The 19,797-nt window shown below is 36.1% G+C and overlaps 3 protein-coding genes across 3 annotated transcripts; all 3 read right to left on the bottom strand.

Annotated features, from left to right (window-relative positions):
- Nucleotides 1-12,722: 12,722 nt before the first annotated feature.
- LOC148200908 (uncharacterized) lies at nucleotides 12,723-13,685 on the bottom strand. Its single transcript, XM_088113083.1, has one exon. It carries the CDS (start codon nucleotides 13,683-13,685, stop codon nucleotides 12,723-12,725), a length of 963 nt encoding a protein of 320 aa, XP_087969209.1.
- A 2,023-nt stretch (nucleotides 13,686-15,708) lies between these two features.
- On the bottom strand, nucleotides 15,709-17,451 carry LOC148200907 (uncharacterized). Its single transcript, XM_088113082.1, has 2 exons — nucleotides 17,275-17,451; nucleotides 15,709-17,208 (listed from the first exon to the last, which is right to left on the bottom strand). The coding sequence occupies exons 1-2, from the start codon at nucleotides 17,449-17,451 to the stop codon at nucleotides 15,709-15,711; spliced, it is 1,677 nt and encodes a 558-aa protein (XP_087969208.1).
- A 150-nt stretch (nucleotides 17,452-17,601) lies between these two features.
- LOC148200906 (uncharacterized) lies at nucleotides 17,602-18,453 on the bottom strand. Its single transcript, XM_088113081.1, has one exon. The coding sequence runs from the start codon at nucleotides 18,451-18,453 to the stop codon at nucleotides 17,602-17,604; it is 852 nt and encodes a 283-aa protein (XP_087969207.1).
- Between the last annotated feature and the right edge of the window lie 1,344 nt (nucleotides 18,454-19,797).

The raw sequence follows: 19,797 nt of genomic DNA, 5'->3' as shown, positions 1-19,797 counted from the left end.
CTGCAGAAGAAGGGAATCATTTTTCTGACACTCCCACCTGAGTTTGTCTTCCACGAGCACCCATCTGGCACTTCTGTAATACCCATCTTGCAACTCTGAAAAGCTGGCTACACCACTACAACAGGCGGGAATGAAAAGGAGAGGAGGGAGACACCCAAAAAGATCTCTATCATCCGTATTCACCTACGGCCGCAGCCAACTGATACACTGGAATCATCATCCTCACCACCTCACCTCATCTTCATTCTTCTCTGAATCACCAACACACTGAAAAAACATCCTTATTCACTCGTTCTCCAGCCGCGGCCCAAGGTAACAACAGAGACTCCAACCTTTGTTTCCCTCCCTCGCAAGCCACCATCTCCAGCACCTCATCCCCATCCTCATCACCTCAAGACAGTCATAACGAATCCAAAATATTCTTGGGGAGTGGTTAAGCCACGTCTGGGTAGCACTCTTCAACTTTCGGTACAAAAGGAGATTTTTCTACTGGTAAACGATTACCAGCTCCCTGTAATCGATTACAGCAACATCAGTCCTGTGATAACCCAAAACCAACTTAAGTGACAACCCAATAGCAAGACACACCAAAAAAATGACGAACAGATGCAAGACCAAAATCCACTCCCCAAAATACGAATACCGAGACACGAAAAAGTTCATACCTTGTTCGAAGAACCATTGTCACCGGACGAACCCATTGCACAAAAAAGGTAACAACTTCCACCAAATCGACACCGAACGAGACAAGGGTAATCTCTAACTCAAAGAAAGAAACTCAATGTCCACAGAGACACCGAACGAGACAAATCCACACCGAACGAGACAAGCATAATCTACAACTCAAATAAACAAACCTAATGTCCACAAAGATTCAAAGGAAAACAATGGTGACAGGGAAGCAGGAGAGAGATGTTCAAAACAAAATGAAACCCTAAAAATGGAGGAAGGAGAACACTGCTATGAAGAGAGAAGTTGAAATGAAATTAAAATCCCCAAAATGGAGAGAGAAGACAGTGATAAGGAGAGAAGAGGGCAGTTTCGGAATCCAAACTTCAACCCATTTCAAATCAGATTTTAAATTAAAAAAAAGCATTCAAATTCGACCAATTAAAACTTGACACGTGGCGTTGTCAAATTTTTGTCAAACTGGCGTTGTTGGAATATCGCGATCCTTTATTTAAAGCAAATGTAAAACAATTTTATATTTTATGTAAAACATTTTATTATAAAATACATTTTATTAAAAAAATATATAAATAATTTAAATAATTCCTAACATAAAAATAATAAAGATTCCTAATTTTGTCATTCTTCTACTTAATAATTGTGAATGATAATTTATTTTACTGAATTATTTTTACTTCATCTTTTTTATTTTATTTTGTACTAAATTATAGTAATGAATTATTATATATAATTCATTTTTATTTTATTTCAATTCTTTCTTTTATTGTACTTCATTTGTTAATTATGTTAGTGTTATTGTTCTTGTTTTATTTTATGTTCATGTAAAACAAAATATAAAAATATTTTTGATAATATATGAAATTGTCCTTTAATTTATAAAGAGTTATATTTTATTCCAATTAATGTATTTAAAATATTATTTTGTAATAATTTTAATTCAATTTCTATCATTAATATTCAAAAATATGAACTCTAAAAGTAATTATGTAATTAAAATTATTAATTTTTTAATAAAATTATATGAATAAAACTATATAGGAAAATAATACATATAAAATATTTTCTATTTAATTAATACAATGACATATAAATCAAAATGATTTTGATATTATTTTCTATTTTTATTGTAGTATTTTTATTTTCTACCAACTAATTGAATTAAATTTTTCAATATTATTTTAAAATACACAAATTGAAATACAGGAAAAACTTTCAGTAAGAGGAGAGTTTGAAGAGAGTTTTTAAATTTTTCTTACAAATAAGTGTTAGTGCTTTGATAGGGGTTTGATAGTTTCCCGTAAATGTTAAACACTTAAATATTTCTAATTGTGTTACGAAAACTTTTACTAGTCCAACTTACTAGATCGTTTAACTATACTGAGTAAACAATCCAAGTGTTTTAATTCACTTATGAGTTTACAAACACAACAAAGGTGTTTTTAGAAAACAAGTACAAATTATAACTCTTGTATAGAGAGGATAAGTTTTCAATACAAAGAAATATGAAGACTTGTAATAAACTTTTCTTTTTCATAAATAGTGTTAGACAATAAAAGTTTGAGAGAAAAGGATAACGTAAAATTTAAAGTGTATTCTTCTTTTCTCTCTTTATGCAATCCTCTTTATATAGTCTTCTTCGAAAAAGATTTGTTACTTAGAAGTATTGACTTTCTCGTAGGTAGGTAGCATTTTGGTATGAAGTTAGATGCTATGTGCTTTTGTAGAGATAGCTTGTATGGATGAGTAGAGCATAAAGCACTTGAAGAAACATTTTCAAAATGTCTTTCTATCTCTTAATGTTGCTTTGATCCAGTGCCAAACTTTTGAAAAAGCTTTATACTTTGGTGATCTACATAGATAAAGAGAAGACAACACCACAAACAAAAAAGTACTATCTATATATATGCATTTAATACATTAGATGTTATGCAATTAGGCAAGGTAATGTTAGGAGAAGACAAACTCGTCTATAGAAACCTTGAGATTGTTAGGACAAGACAAGCTCGTCTATATAAACTTTAGTTTTGAATTTTAACTAAACAACATGAAAGGAAGAAGTCTAACAGATTAAAAGAATAGAAAACAAATGTTAAGTGCTAGGATAGAAAAGCCTAAGTTAGAAAGAACAGGTAACCTCACAATAGGAAGTCCCATAGAATAGAAGAATAGAAAACGAACATTAAATGCTAGGATAGAAAATCCTAAGCTAGAAATAATAGGTAACCAAACATTAAACGCAAGGATAGAAAACCCTAAATTAGAAGGAATAGGTAACAACATAATAGGAAGCCTCTTAAAAGCTAGGACAAAAACTCTAAGTTAGAAAGAACAGGTATCCGCACAATAAGTCCAAAACACCAAGAAGAAAAGACATAAACGATCCTCTGAAAGAAGTCAAACACATAGAAAATCACAGAAAGATCAAACTAGGATAACTTAGAAAACAATAAGATTAGGCCAACTTAGGAAAACACTTAAGATTTTAGGAAATAGAAAAACAACCAAGTCAAAACACCTAGATGCAATGCCAAACGACTATTAAGTCAAAAGCGTTTAAGAGAGTTGAAGCTAAACGTGTAAATCTTATCATTCTTAAAGGGTATTTCATTTAACTCTCGAGAAAACGAAACAATGTCAAGAAGATGTCGTTGACAAAAACACCCTAAAAGACTAAAACTTAAAACACCAAAGAAAACAAAAACAATGCTAAACGTTGTCCATATAAAAAAGTGTTTACTTAGTCTAAACGATATCAAGAGCTAAACTATTACTTCGTCTAAATGATGAAGTCTTTACTCAACACTTGGTGCCTTTAGAAGAAAAACTTAACTGAGAAACGCTACCTTAATAATAGGAAATCAAAAAACATTTTATTGTTCTGACCAAGCATTAAATGACATTACATGCTCAATATTCTAAAACAACAAAAGTGATATCTGATGAATGAATTATATATCAAAACCTTAAATATATCAGTAGTAGGTGTCATTAAACAGAAAGACATTCACATAATACCTATGTCTAAACAAATCATGAAAAGAACAAGTAAAACACGAACCAAGAAGGAGTCTCTTACAGACTAAACAATACCAACTGCATTCATAAACAAAATATTATAAAACATAAAAACCTGAACAAACGCTGAAAACTTTTAAAAACATCAAAGCAAACAGGAAATAGGACATACATGCTTCTACTCTATCTTGTGCAGGACAATTGCTACAAATGTTCATCTACCTCATCTTATAATGAATGTTGGAAAAAAGAAGATAAAAAGAAGAATTGATCAGTTTATCAAAAGTCGTGCTAAATGAGAGGTCAAATTTGTTTTTGATATAAGTTCTGAAAAACATGTATGCTCTGACAAAAGACTTCATCCTATGACAAACATCTACACCAATAACCAGAAAAGAACATATCTCAAGACAAGTTTCGTCAAACGCTCATATTATATATTTTATAGAAATAATTATATATTTTTTATAGTTAGTAAGATTTATTTCATTATTCTAAATTTGAATATTCATTGTTGTTATGTTAGTAAAATAAGTAATGTTTCAATCAAAAGAATTTCTACATGAAATGTAATAAATAATAAAATAAATCATAATAAATTGTAATAATTAATAATAAATAGTACCTATATATATATATATATATATATATAATTAAATAATTAAAATAGTAATATCAAAATGGGTCATTCGATCCGACTCGACTCGGTCCATCACGAGTTGGCCACTTAGTGAGCCAACCCAACTCAACTCACTTATTACGGAGTTGGAAAATTTTGAATCTGGCTCGGCCAACATGGATTGGTGGGTTAAACGGTTTGACTCAATAGCTCACTTAATGACAAGTTTTATTTTCAAATAAAAAATAACAATTTTTCTAATTTAAATCTAAATAAAGGGAAATGGTTTTAAATTTGATTTATGATCAATCAAACATAAGATTTCATTCACAAAAGTATCACAAAATCTCCTCAACAAAACTTTTAATGTCTTCATAGCGATTCAAATTTGTTTCTACATAAAGATTGAGTTACTAAATATAGATTTGTGAATTTCTCATGTTGCCTAATTACTCCATACAAAAATAATTTCACGTGAGCCTTCGTTTCAACATTTTGTAAAATTACTAATCCAACAAAAAGTACATATTAGAAAAATTTGGTGGATTGATGAATCAACCCGACTTACCACGAATTCAACTCAAATAAGTCAAATTCTTAGTGAGCTGGATTCAAAATTGACTCATATCACTACAACAAATATGTTTAGTAGCAAAGGATTAATACCGTCGGCCTTTTTTCCTTCGATAAAGTTCATTTACCGAAGGATTTATCGACGGTCATTGGAGTGGTTGATTACCGAAGGCTTTTGCTCGTTGGTAATGGGGCAGTGACAGTACCAAAGGCATACGCCCTTCGGTATAAGGTTCAATTTAGTGAAATTAGAATTTGGGATATCACTCTCCCATTATGCCAAATTCAGTCTTTGTGAAAGCTTCTCCCCCCAAAAACCTCTCGACCGTAATCTCCCTCTCTCGTTCGGTGGCCATTTTTTCGCACTTCCCCCTAGCCTTTATGCCATTCTCCCTTTTGTGATTTCATCTACTCCTCAATCGCGGTGTGCCCATTCGTCTATCGTGGAAGGAAGTTGACCCTAAGGAAGCTGGTGGTTGAGGTGAGGGTTTACATTGTCGTTGGAAGGGGTTTTGTCACGGTGGTGTGGCGGCTTGAGGAGGGTGTTATGGCGGCCTGAGTAGGGTTTGGACTATCGCAACAACGCCAATCGAAAGGGTGTGACGAGATCGTTGTCGCTACGTGAGGAGGTAGGTTCAAACTGTGTTGACACATTTTCATTTTGAATATTATTGCATTACATTGAAGTTTTTGTTCAGTGGTAATGTATATTATGGTTTTGTGGTTTTGATTAGGGGCTGAGGCACAGTTGTTGAAGGGTTGAAGTTGAAGTGAAGTGTCAAAGATTTCATCATTTCCAGGTACATCATTTATGTTTAAGGACATGTCTTAATTGTATGAACTCTTGCCACTGTATTTGGTTGAGTGTGATGTTGTTGTCGTAAGTGCACAACAGATTTGAGCTCCTAAACTTGTGCATATATCAACACTTGTGGCCCCTAACTCTTTATTAGAATCCCTCTCCCTTTCACCATCTCTTGAAACCCATCTTTCAACAGCCACTTCTCCAATTTCTCTAATCCATATGCACATCTAATCACCAAAATGAATGCCCTTTTCGTTCATTCCAATCCTCACACTAATTCTATCAATTGGTCAGGATTTGGATGGTTTAGGTGACCAAGGACATAGGTCCTACACACCACACCTTATGCCCCGTAACCCTTTCATACTCTTTAACATACTGGAAAGTTAGAGTATGCTATGTTGGGTTATAAGGATTGGATGGGTCTAAAGTGAACTTAAAGCTTAGGTTATGAGAGCTTGTAGACCAGCATTGCAATACTATAACACTTATTTTGTGGTGTTTTGTTCTTCATGAGGCTAGAATGGTCAATTATAGTGCATTTAGATGGTTGATTGATGCCCTTGCACATTGCCTTGATTGTCCAATACCACTTTCCTTTTATCTTGAATGGTCCACTATGATCCTAGCACATCAAAATAACTGTTGCGTTTGATCTCAAACAGCTAGAACAACATTTGAAACTATTGTTTTAAATCTGGTTCGGTATATAGATCATTGTTGAACATCTTACATTAATCTTCTAGTGTCTTGTTGATGTTTTAATTGTTGTTTATGAGTCTAGTTAGTTGTTCAAAAGCTATTTGAATCTTTGAGTCAAATTTTGGGTGGAGTTGCTTACTTTGAGAAATATAGGGATTGACTAAGTCAAATTCTGGAATGTGTGAATGTGAAATGTGTGAATGTGAGTAACTTATGCCTTGTACGTTCTCTCTTTAGAAGAAGCTTGGTATCTATGAGTACTATAGAGGACTTTAGAGCTTAGTCATGACTGCTAATATGCTCTATATATACTTGTGTACCAATGTTATGCCCTTAGGACTTAAAAAAATTTAAGAAAGCCTTGGTTGCAAGGTTAGGAGGGAATTGAAAGATTTGAAACAATTTAACATTGACTGTGGATGTCTACATAATAATCTGTAAGAACCTGTGTTATAATCACGGTAATAAAAAACTTGCAATTCACTTTTAGTCCTGCACCATCCATTTAAAACACAAGAAGACCCTAGAGTGCCAACTCCAACACTTTAAAACTAGTCAAACAGTTTCCAACTATTTGAAACCAGGTTTTCCTCCAAATTTCGGCTTTCAATTTCACTTATTAGTTTTGTCAAGTCTTGTGCATCATATGCAGTTTAAAATTCTGTTGTCAAGTGTGTGAATCTGTTCCAGCTTTCAATTTTCATTTTCAATTTGTGTTTAGGTGCTAAATTAGGTGAAATTTGCTACATAATTGGCTACAACAAGTGTGGTTTGATGAATCTTGCTAGGTTTGTGCATGTGCAACATTTGAACAAGTGTATTTTTACCATTAGGAAGTTGTGTGCACTATTCATTTGGTAAATTTTAAGCCTATATGCAGAATCACCCTTTAAACCATCAAATTTGATTTAAAATGGAAGTTAACCAATGAATTCATATTGCAATCTGTTTTCTAGTTGTTTCAAAGTTTAAACATCTTTAAAATGATGATATAAAGTTGATTGATGCATCAAAATAACTTCTGAATCACCTCCTAGAAATTTTCGGTTTGAAACCACTAATGTAAAAGCATTGTTCTAATCTAGTGTTAAAATCAAGTGCATTTGTTTGAAACAATCACCTACAGATTCACATCTAGTGAGGGTAGCAGCTTGTGCTTCATTGTCTGATATATTTATAAGGTTAGATATTTCTTTTCCTACCTTGAGACTATTATTAGTTGGTACAAATATTGGTCTGCAATGTAGAGTGCTCATGCTTGATGCATCTGATTAATCTCTCTTTCGCTTTCTCTCTCTCTCTCTCTCTCTTTCTACATGCTACTGCATGGTTGTCACCTACATTAGCAATAATTTTTAATTTATTTGTTATGCATAATACTCAATAGGATGAGATCAAGGTTGTTGGACTTGAGTCTGCATAAACTTGTCAAACAAACCTGCAAGAGTTAACTTGATTAAAAAACATCCTAACAATTTGAGCTAAAGTAGACTAATTTTAAGTGATGTAAACATCCTAACAAGTATAGAGTAGTGAAATCAAGGTAGGAGAGTAGTGAAATGCAAAGAATAACCTAAAAGTTTGAGTATTTAGGTTCTAAAAGTGTACTTAAAAGGTGAGAAATTGCCAATTTACCTAAAGTACACTAATTTTACTTAATGTAAACATCCTAACAAGTATAAAGTAGTAAAATCAAGGTAGGAAAGTAGTGAAATGCAAAGAATAACCTAAAACTCAAAGTTTGAGTATTTAGGTTCTAAAAAGTGTACTTAAAAGGTGAAAAATTGCCAATTTACCTAAAGTAGACTAATTCTACTTAATGTAAACATCCTAACAAGTCTAAAGTATTGAAATCAAGGTAGGAAAGTAGTGAAATGCAAAGAATAACCTAAAACTCAAAGTTTGAGTCTTTAGGTTCTAAAAAGTGTACTTTAAAGGTGAGAAATTGCCAATTTACCTAAAGTAGACTAATTTTAAGTAATGTAAACATCTTAACAAGTCACAAGTCTGAAGTAGTGAAATGAACCTAGGAAACTAGTCAAAGGGAAAGATTTAGTTAAAACTCAAAGTTTGTGTAATTAGAACCCAAAGAAGTGTAATTACAAGGTGAATTCCACATTGTTGGTGTATGTATTATATATCTTTGCTTTTGTTGTGCAAGTGTGACTTATTGATAACAATAAATGTTTGTTGTATGTTCATGTATATGTTGTATGTTGATGTATATATTGTATGTTCATGTTTTTTGTATGTTCATTTATTAGGCTACAACTTGATTAAGTTAAGTAGTCATTTAAAATCCTATGGTACTACACACATTCTCAATAGAAAGAGAAAGGTAAAAGTAGTATAAACACTTAGAACCTACAAAATATTTGGAAGTACTCTATAATAAGTTGTCTTCCCCAAATTTAATACACAGCCCCTTAGGATGTCTAAGGCATTTCAATACTGAGGACTTCTCTTTGCATGCCTTTATTGTATGCCTATGACAATAGTGGTCAAATTGCCTTCCATGTTCGATTTAAGTAGTAATAGGTTTATTACTTATGTCACATGGAGTGTTATTGTTTTGGCTAAGTTTATCTTTGTTTGGTTTGTCATTGAACATGGTCCATTTTCCCGACTGTCGCAACTGGGATTGCGACGGGACGACGAACCGAAAACGAACGGGTTTAGGAAAAGATTTTGGGAGTTGCCACCATAATTTATTATGGAAAAACTATGAAAAAACATAAAATAAAAGAATGGTCTAGGAAAAATGGATTTTAGGTTTGGGAATCGGTTACGCGTAACGAAGGTATTAGTACCTTACAACGCCTGCCTAAAAACAGTACCTTTAATTAAATGTATAAAGTTGACGTGGTTTTTTCAAAATATTCAATTTTCCCTAAAAAATAATAATATAAAAAAAACTATTAAGAAAAAAAAATATTTTTAGTTTTATGAACCCGACAAGGATTAACCTTGCTCCTACAAATATCTATTTATGATGGACAATCAGGGATCGCGTAGTTCTTTATCTAGAAAAAGGTTTGTGAAATTTGTTTGAAAATTATTATGCATTGTTTGGGATTTTTTAAAAGCGAACCCGGACAAAGATTGACATTGTTTTTTTTAAAGATTTTTGTATTCTTCTATTTGAAAAAATATGGTGGGAAAAAAGAAAATGAAAGAGACCGATCATAAGCCGACGAGTACCCATACCTTTTATTTTATGATTTAGTATTTTTTTTATAGGAAAATACATGATAAGAAACATTTTCTTTTTATTTATTTATTTTTGAAATTGTTTATTTATTATTTATTTTTTAAGTAAAATTTTAAAAAATAAATATCACGTGATGTAGGAGATATAACCAATACCAGAAGAAACACAAAAAGATATTCATTTTATGAAAAAAAAAACATTATTGGTGTGTAGTAAAAAACATAAAATCTTTTAAAAAAAACCTTCAAAGTACAATAAAAAGAGAAGGAGAATGGTGCAGAGATGACACACCTTTTTGGCTTTAAGTACTCCCTAGTTCTTCCTTGGTAGTTTTTGTTGGCACAGTTTTTCTAGCGTGAGAACTTACTTTCCTCTATACTCTCTCCCACTCTTTCTATCTCTATTATTCCAGAGTATCCTCTCTCTTGTTTTCCCTCCCTTTTTTTTGTGACAGGGTGCGTATTTATATACACACATTGTAATATTATGGTAAACTTGCCCTTAATTGTGAATTAATTGGCAACGAACAAAATAGGGAAAGAAAATGTCTTGGTTCCAAGAAAAAGAAATCAAATAATATTCAAGGCATTGATTATAATTATTGTTAGAAAATTTATCCATTTTTAAAATCATATTTTTCTCTTTAAAAGCAGCTGACGCACCAAATTATATTAACATATTATTTTAATTATTGTTATAATTATTGGCATAATATTTATTCAAATTATTACCATATCAAACTAATATTTCAAAAATATTTTCAAGTGATGTGTCCTGCATTAAGGAAAATTATTTTACTATTTTCTTTTTCCTTCTTTTTTTTTACCCACCATTAATTATTATTCTCTTATTTTTTGTTCTTCTTACCTTTACTTTTAATTTTTCATTTTTATTAACTTACCCGGACGAAATTGGGTGTTGACAATTGTCCCTCTTTATTTAGATTTTGCTCGATAACATGAGCCTTAGATATTTTATGTTATCATAGTAAAAGCCACATAAAGATAAAAAAACATTAATTTCGTTCGGGTCTAAAGAGAAGGGAAAATTACCCCGAAGTGTACCTGATAGAGAGTGTAGCAACCTTGTGGATTTTGCGGAAGAGCCGTGACACCTGTGGAGGGTGTGTCATACCCTATGAACTTTGTTGGGGAGGTGTATGAACCTCGTGAATTGAAACCCTTTTTTTAGAGGCGCAAGAATCTCGTAAAATTTTCTGGAGAGGCGCACGAACCTCGTGAATTTTGATGGAGAGGTGCACAAACCTCAATGAAATTAGTTAGAGAGGCGCACGAACCTCGTGAAATTAGTTGGGGAGGCGCACGAACCTTATGAAATTAGTTGGAGAGGCGCACGAACTTCATGAAATTAGTTGGGGAGGCGCACGAACCTCATGATTAGTTGGAGAGACGCACGAACCTCATGATATTTGATGGAGAGACGCACGAACCTCATGAAATTTGATGGAGAGGCGCACGAACCTCATGATATTTGATGGAGAGGCGCACGAACCTCATAGTATTTGATGGAGAGGCACACGAACCTCATGAAATTTGATGGAAAGGTGCACGAACCTCATGATATTTGATGGAGAGGCACACGAACCTCGTAGTATTTGATGGAGAGGCGCACGAACCTCGTGTTTTTTTTATGGAGAGGCCTACAAACCTCGTAATATTTGATGGAGAGGCACACAAACCTCGTAGTATTTTAATTTGTTTTTTGACAATTCTCAAATTTGTTTTTCACTAATGTACTCTTTGTACTGATTTCCAGCGAGTTCATGACTTCCTTTCAGACGTTGGTAATGCATGGTGTGTTATGATTTCTCTTATGATGATGCATGCGTGATGCGGAGTGCATGAATGTTTGGGTGAAAATTCATGGGAGACCCAAATATTATATTTCCTGTTCCATTTTAATTAATTCCACGACATCCCTTAAGGACAAACTCGAACCCCCTGAACTTGCTTGTGACGCTTAATATTTTTGGGAGGCACTTTGAAAGTTAAGAGCAACCTTATGATAGACAAATAAATAAATAAATTATACAATAATTTTAATTCCACTTTAAAAGCATTCCCTGTCATGGAATCATTATGCATATAATTTTTTGACTGCGTTAGAAATAACTGGCAAAGGGAACTCCTCTCCATCCATTCTTGTGAGAATAAGTGCCCCACCATCAAATGCCTTGTTTACCACATATGGGCCCTCATAATTTGGAGTCCACTTGCCCCTATGATCCTTTTGTATTGGCAAAATCGTTTTTAGGACCAGTTCGCCTTCTTGGAGTTCCATAGGGCGTACCTTCTTGTCGAATGTTTTTTTTTTTCATTCTTCGCTGGTATAATTGTCCTTGACATGCTGTGGTCAACCGTTTCTCCTCAATGAGATTGAGTTGATCAAACCGGGTTTGAACCCAATCTACTTCTTCTAACCGGGTTTCCATTAACACTCGTAAGGATGAGATTTCTACCTCGAAGGGTAGTACTGATTCCATTCCGTATACCAAAGAAAAAGGTGTTGCGCCAGTCGATATGCGTACTGATGTGCGATAATCGTGTAAAGTAAAGGGAAGCATTTCGTGTCAGTCCTTATACGTGACTACCATCTTTTGTACGATCTTCTTGATGTTTTTGTTTGCAGCCTTGACTGCTCCATTCAACTTTGGACGATAAGGTGAAGAATTATGATGTCGAATCTTAAACTCTTCGCACAACTCTTTCATCATTCGATTGTTCAGGTTTGTCGCATTATCAGTGATAATCTTGTTAGGGAGCTCGTATCGGCAAATTAAATCTCTTTTTATGAATTTCGTCACTACCTTTCTAGTGACATTGGCATAGGAGGCAACTTCTATCCATTTGGAGAAATAGTCAATCGCGACCAGTATAAAGCGATGTCCATTTGTTGCTTTGGGTTCTATTGCCCTGATGACATCTATTCCCCGCATTGAAAATGGCCAAGGTGTCGTCAATACATTTAGGTTTACGGGTGGCGCATTGATATTATCTGTATACTTTTCGCATTTTTCACACTTTCTTACATGTGCGCAACAATCTCGTTCCATGGTCAATCAAAAGTAACCCGCTCTCAGGATCTTTCTAGCCATTGAGTGCCCATTCATGTGTTCTGAATGTACCTTCATGAACCTCTTCCAAAATTGACTCAACCTCCCCTGCTTCCACGCACCTGAGGAGTACCATGTCATGCTTTCTTTTGTACAAAACATCCCCATTTAAGATAAAGTTGGCCGCCAACCTCCTCAGCGTCCTCTTATCATTCTCAGATGTCTTTTCTGGATATCGTTGAGTCTTTATATAATTCTTAATATCGTAATACCAAGGCTTCCCGTCTAGCTCTTCATCTATGGAAAGACAATATGCTGGTTCTTCGTGGCTCTTCATTTTGATCATTGGTGCCTCTGCATCCCGATTAATTTCAAACATTGATGATAAAGTAGCCAAAGCATCTGCCAGTTGATTGTCATCTCGCGGTATGTGATGAAACGTGATGGAATCGAAGTTCTCAATCAACCTATTGATGTAAACTTGATAGGGGATTAGTTTTGCATCCCTAGTCTCCCACTCCCCTTTTAATTTGTTGATGACTAAGGCTAAGTCCCCATATACACTCAAAATCTTTGCCTTGTATTCAATTGTTGCTCTAATGCCCATAACACAAGCCTCGTATTCAGCGATATTGTTGGTGCAGTTGAAGCACAACCTAGCGGTCATGGGTGTGTATTGATTTTCTGGGGATATAAGTACTGCTCCTATTCCATGTCCCATTACATTGGAAGCCCCATCAAATAGTAATGTCCATGATTTTTCACTTTGGCCTCCCTCAACTTTTTCGAATAGAGCCATGATATCTTCATCAGGAAAGTTGGGTTGCATCGGCTGATAATCCTTAACGAGTTGTTGGGCCAAATAATTAGCTAGAGCACTACCTTTGACAGATTTTTGAGTGACGTATACGATGTCATATTTTGACAAAAGCATTTGCCACCGTGCAATTCTTCTTGTGAGGGTAGGCTTTTCAAAAATATATTTAATAGGATCCATTTTAAATATCAACCAAGTAGAATGATTTAGCATGTATTGTCTTAGGCGATGAGCGGTCCATGCCAATGCGCAACAAGTTCGCTCTAGCGGTGAATATCGTCGCTCGCAATCTGTGAATCTCTTGCTTAAATAGTATATAGCATGTTCTCTTTTCCCGATTGTGTCGTGTTGACCCAACATACAACCCATTGATTCATCCAATACAGTTAAGTAAAGAATGAGTGGCCTTCCTCCTGACTCGGGCGGTCTCAATACATGATGGTTTTTTAGGTAGTGTTTGACTTTGTCGAAAGCGGCCTGACAATCCTCATTCCACTTTACGGGCTGATTTTTATGCAAAACCTTGAACATGGGTTCACAGGTGGTTGTTAATTGAGAGATGAACCTAGCGATGTAAATTAGCAAACCCAAAAAACCTCGTACTTCATTTTCTGTGCTGGGAGAGGGCATTTCCATTATTGCTCGTATCTTTTTAGGGTCCACTTCTATCCCCTTTTGACTGACCACAAAGCCCAACAACTTTCCAGACTTTACACCAAATGTGCACTTAGCTAGGTTAAGTTTGAGTTTGAATTTTCTCAATCTTTCAAACAATTTTCTCAGATTGAGAAAGTGTTCTTCTTCTCATTCAGATTTGGCAATCATGTCATCCACATAAACTTATATTTCCTGGTGCATCATATCGTGGAAAAACGCCACCATCACACTTTGATAAGATGCCTTAGCATTCTTGAGTCCAAAAGGCATCACCTTATAACAGAAAGTTCCCCATAAAGTAATGAAGGTGGTCTTTTCAATATCCTCCGGAGCCATTTTAATCTAGTTATATCCCGAAAATCCATCCATAAATGAAAATAAAGAGAACTTAGTTGTATTGTCTACTAATGTGTCAATACGCGGTAATGGGAAATTGTCTTTTGGACTTGCGCGGTTCAAATCACGGTAGTCAACACACATTCGCACTTTACCATCCTTCTTTGGTATCGGCACGATATTTTCAACCCATTGAGGGAACTTTGCTACGGCTAGGAATCCTACGTCGAACTACTTTCGTATTTCATCTTTGATCTTTAGAGATATTCCCGGTTTCATTCTTCTTAGTTTTTGTCTTACTAGAAGACACTCTGGCTTGAGCGGTAGCTTATGTTGGCCTATGTCTGTATCCAAACCAGGAAAATCATTGTACGACCAAGCGAACACGTCCCTAAATTCCTTTAATAAAACACATAACTCTTCTTTCACTTCTTTTTTCATGCTAGTACCGATTTTTACCTTTCTTCTCTCGCTATCCTCTCCTACATTAAAGATTTCAACTTCTTTTTGGTGGGGTTTTAGTTCCTTGGAATCTTGCTCAACTAATCTCATAACTCTAGAGAGGGTTCTGGCTCAATTTCATAATCATCTTCCATGTTATTGATAGTTTCGAATTTAGGGATATCAACATTATTGTTTTCAAAACATTCATTGTCACATCTGCATTATTTGAGTTTAAAGAAAAATTCTTTTTTAGGAAAAACAATAAACACGAAATGATAAACAATGCAAAAAAAACTTAATGTAATGTTAAACTGAATGCAAAAGAAAGTGTCAACCTGTAACGCATGAACCCCAATGCTCCGGGAAAAGCAGTGAGGTTATTTAAAAACTATTACATTTCATCAAGCATCACAGGCAAATTCTCCATCTTCCAGTTTTTGAGCTGCGTTTTGGGGTGCAAGGCCACACAAAATTTGAGCCTTCATCCCCAATTGTTGCTATTAGGTTGGTGTTAATCCATCCGACGCTTCGAAAACTCTCCTTGATATCACAAATGTGGATCTTTCCTACCACTAGATCCCTTCTTTCCATGCGAGCTAGGCTTTGTTATTTCTTTTCCTCCCTTACTCTCCTTTTGTCGTCTCTAGTGGGCTTGTACCCCAGGCCATATCTATTCTTATTCTCCACAAGTTCTAGCAGGAGGGTCCGTCCTTGCTCATATCTTCCAAGACCTTTTCCATGATTAAAACCCTTTTTTAGCATGACCTTAGCTGTCATAAGAGAGCCACAAGACAGGTACGAATTTACTGGCATTGATTCTACATTGTATTGGCAAATCTATCTCTCCTATAACATCCCTCTTGCTCCTATCAAAAGCTCTTATGATCATAGTACTTGGCTTCAAGTGAATCACATCGTACGGTAATTTCTCCAGTGTTACTTTAGTCATTACATTCAAGGAGGAACCATTATCAATTAAAACACGTGCTATGGCATGATCAAGGCATTTTACAAATATATGAAGGGCTTTATTGTGCCCTCTTCCCTCAGTGGGTATCTCTTCGTCAGTGAAGGTGAGGTAATCATTAGTAGTGATGTTGCTAACAATCCCCTCGAACCGGTCCAAATAAATATTCTGCTCCACGTGAGCCCCGCTGAGTACCTTCATTAATAACTTTCTGTGCGAGGTTGAATGCATGAGTAATTTCAAGAGGGAGATCCTAGCTGGCATGCGTTTCAGTTGATCCACCACTTTATATTCGCTTTGCTGTATAAACTTCAAGAATTCACAGTCCTCTTCATCAGAAATTTCGTTACCATTATTCTTTTCATAACTCTTATCCGATGGCCTGATCTTTTCTTCTAAAAGTTCCACATCTTTCTTTGTCAAAAGCAATAGTGAATAGATTCGTCCACTTTTCGTCATCCTGCCAACGCCTGATATATTTTCAATCATTGGCTCGTCACATTCTTCCTCAAGCACACACGTGTCATATTTCCACGGGACAGTCTTATCATTTTTATAGGGAAAAGGGGAAGGTGTTTGGATAACAACAGAGGACCTTCCTTGTGTCATGAGTGTAGAAGGGGTCCTGGTGAAACGAATCGCTAATGGTTCTTGTAAAGTCATATTGGGCTCTCCACTAGTCTGTGCAAATACTTCTCCTTCTTTATCCTCATAGTATATTTGTAGGAAACTTCTATCAATCAGATCTTGGAGAATGCTCCTAAACCCGATACACTCATTAATGACATGTTCGACTCCTAGATGAATTCCACATGCCTCTTTGAGACCGCTTTCGCCCCTTAGCAAGCCCAATCTTACCAACCTTTCAAAAATGACCTTTTTTGATCTTCGAATTTCACTTACATTCCTTACTAGCTTGTGTCGTCCAACCTCGATGGCATTTGTTGAGGTGTTTCCATGCTCAGCAAGGGGATTAACCTCAATACTAGGTTTGCCTTCTTGGAACTTCAACCATCCTGCATCAATTAACGATTGTACTTTGAACTTAAGACCCATGCGCCTTTCCGTCGAATGCCCAATTCTTGCATTTGGATCATAATTATGAGGGTATGGAGGTTGTAAGGGTTTCATGGGATGAACACTGGCCAAGCCCTTCTTTAAGAGATGAGGTAACAATTCTATATACGTCGTAGGAATAGGAGTGAAATTTTTCTCTGGGTCCCTCCTAGGATTAGCATTTTGACTAACGTTCCGATCAGGACCCAAGCCGACTCCCACTCTCCAAGCATTATTCAAAGCCTGTGGTGGTTGATAATATCCTGGCTACTAAGATTTAATTTAGGGATTAGGTGTTGTGTTGTTCACATAGGGAGGGTAGCTTGGGCTTGGTGGATAGCTATGAGTGGGAGTATGTCCTCCCCACATAGACACTATTGATGTCGCATGCAGTCCTCCTTCCTTCTTTTTCCCCGGATTAAAAACAGATTTCTTCGAAGTGGTGGCTCGAGATGTAATTTTCCCACTTTTCAGTCTGATCTCCATCCTTTCGCCTATGATGATGATATCAGCGAAATTGGAAGACACATTGACAATCATATGCTCATAAAAGGGTGATTATAGCGTGCTCACAAACATTGCAATCATTTCTTTGTCATATAGAGGTGGCCCAACCTACGCTACCAGCTCTCTCCATCATTGCGTGTATTCTTTAAAAGACTCTTCCTCTTTCTTCGCCATGTGGTGTAATTGTAACCTGTCTGGCCCAACATGCATGTTGTATTTGTATTGCCTTACAAAAGTATCTGCCCAAGAACGGATATGAGAGGAATTCAAATGTGTATACCAACTCAATGTCGCTTCAGCCAAACTATCTTGAAAGAGATGGATAAGTAATTTATCATCATGAGAGTAAGTAGCCATTTTTTGACAATAAATGGTCAAATGGTTCTTAGGGCACGTGTTTTCCGACACCTTAAACTTGTGTGGAATCGTCACTCCTAGAGCCAGACTTAACCTCGCAATGTCACCAAACCCGTAACTTTCAAACCCTTCTATGGCTCTCAGCCTGTCCTCTAGAATTTCGAGTTTATCCTTCGCTCCTTCTACATTCGTGTACAAAGCAACATCTTGGGCGACAATTGTGTGGGGAAGCTTGAACGTTTCATTCGATTTTGTGTCGGTCGTTTGCATAGGCCCCTGGGTACTAATGGGGAGTACGCTGCTGGTTATGGGAAAAGCCAAAGAAGTGTGCTCTGCCTCTGAATGATCTCCAATAGGCGGCGTGTAACCTGGTGGTAAACCATACATTGGAAATGTGAACTGTGTGCCCACAACGTTATGTACTAGAGGGTGAGCATCATCATCGGCCTTTACAGACAATGTCTCTCCTGCAGTCTTTATGGCTTTCAAAGCCTCCAAGATTTGATCGACGTGATCCTTTAGTTGGCTAATATTGGCCTTTACAACTTCACGTTCCTCTTCCCAAACTTCCATAGCCTCAGAGTTCGCTCGAGTCCTATAAGGATGTCGTGGAAGTCCCGCCATTGTTTTTTTTATTTAACTTTACAGTGTGTTTATTAATTTGAATTAGATGAAAATTAATTATGCGAAAATGCAAAAATGATGCATGCTACAAATAGGTGGAAATCACAGGTCCTTGATATCGTTACGAGAGAAATTAACACAGCCTAATACCATTGCAAACAAACCAAATTTTACATTTAAAGAAACCGAATAAATGTCAAAAGTTACTAAAATGAAAATATCAACTCCTAGCTTGGGCGATGAAAGTCTTGATCTCACCCACTAGCCATTTATAATAACTAATAAAACGAGTGACTTATTGATGAGTCAATATTTTCTTGATTTCACTTAGCTTATTGTGCTAGATTTAATCAGGGAATTGTGCTAGAATGTCCAGTATTTTCCCACTTTTACTAATTGTGCTAAATTTGACCAGAAATTCTTATTTTAATTAATTTGAATTATCTGAGACTAATTATTTGCATTATTAATTGTAGGGAAATTGTTGGATAATATTTCGGGACTTAAAGAGAAATGTCACAACAATTAATTTTAAGCTAAAAAGGAAGAGAGGTTTGGATTTCATTTTTAGAGGTGCTAGGAGTGCATACGGAATAGCTAATTTCGTTTTGGCCTTGGAGGAGTGGATTTCAAGTGGTGTGTTTAGAGAAAAAGGCGGTGCAACAAGAATTAAAATGGAAAGCACCACAGTCCATGATGCAATTAATTGGGAAGCAGCGAGGTGGAGAATTAATAGAAGAGCACCAGTCTACATTTGGTTTGGCTTTGGAGGGAGGTGCATGAGGCAGCTGGATGGAACGTGAGAGCATCCACTTACACGCTTTTGGCTGGGCTTTTAAAAATATTTGTTTGGAAGAAGAGCAGCAGCAATTTGGTGTCACGCGGAGAAGGAGAGAGAGTTGGGACGTGGAAGTGGGAGGCCACGGACATCAAGGACACGACCCAAGATTAAGTGCTACTGCCACCTCTTAAAGGTCCAGTAGCTTGGAGAATAATGCACAGTCCAGCAGCAACTTGGAGAGCTTCACACGTCCAGGAGAGAAGCAGTCCAGCAGGGGGTGACGAAACGCAAAGCAAGTCCAGCAGCGTCTAAAATTCACGTTTCCAGCAGCCCACGTGGAAATGCAGGGGGTACGCGGATTCGGAGGTCCAGCAGCTTTGAAGTGGTGTGAGTATTGGAGAATAGGGTGACGGGCAGCAAGCACGGGAGGCACTCCTGGTCCAGCTTGCACACGGCATCCAACCACCGAGATGGAGAGAGTTTTTATTAGGGATGGTATGTAGATAAAGGAGGGACGCGCACACGTTGAGAAAACGAGCCGCCACCTATTAGGATTGATTTTT

The sequence above is a fragment of the Vigna umbellata genome, chromosome 4 (assembly GCF_029865625.1).
Source record: "Vigna umbellata cultivar VRB3 chromosome 4, Vumbellata_1.0, whole genome shotgun sequence".
Classification (NCBI taxonomy): domain Eukaryota; kingdom Viridiplantae; phylum Streptophyta; class Magnoliopsida; order Fabales; family Fabaceae; genus Vigna; species Vigna umbellata.
The sequence above is the reverse complement of the archived record's forward strand: the minus strand, read 5'-3'. Positions and strand labels throughout refer to the sequence as shown.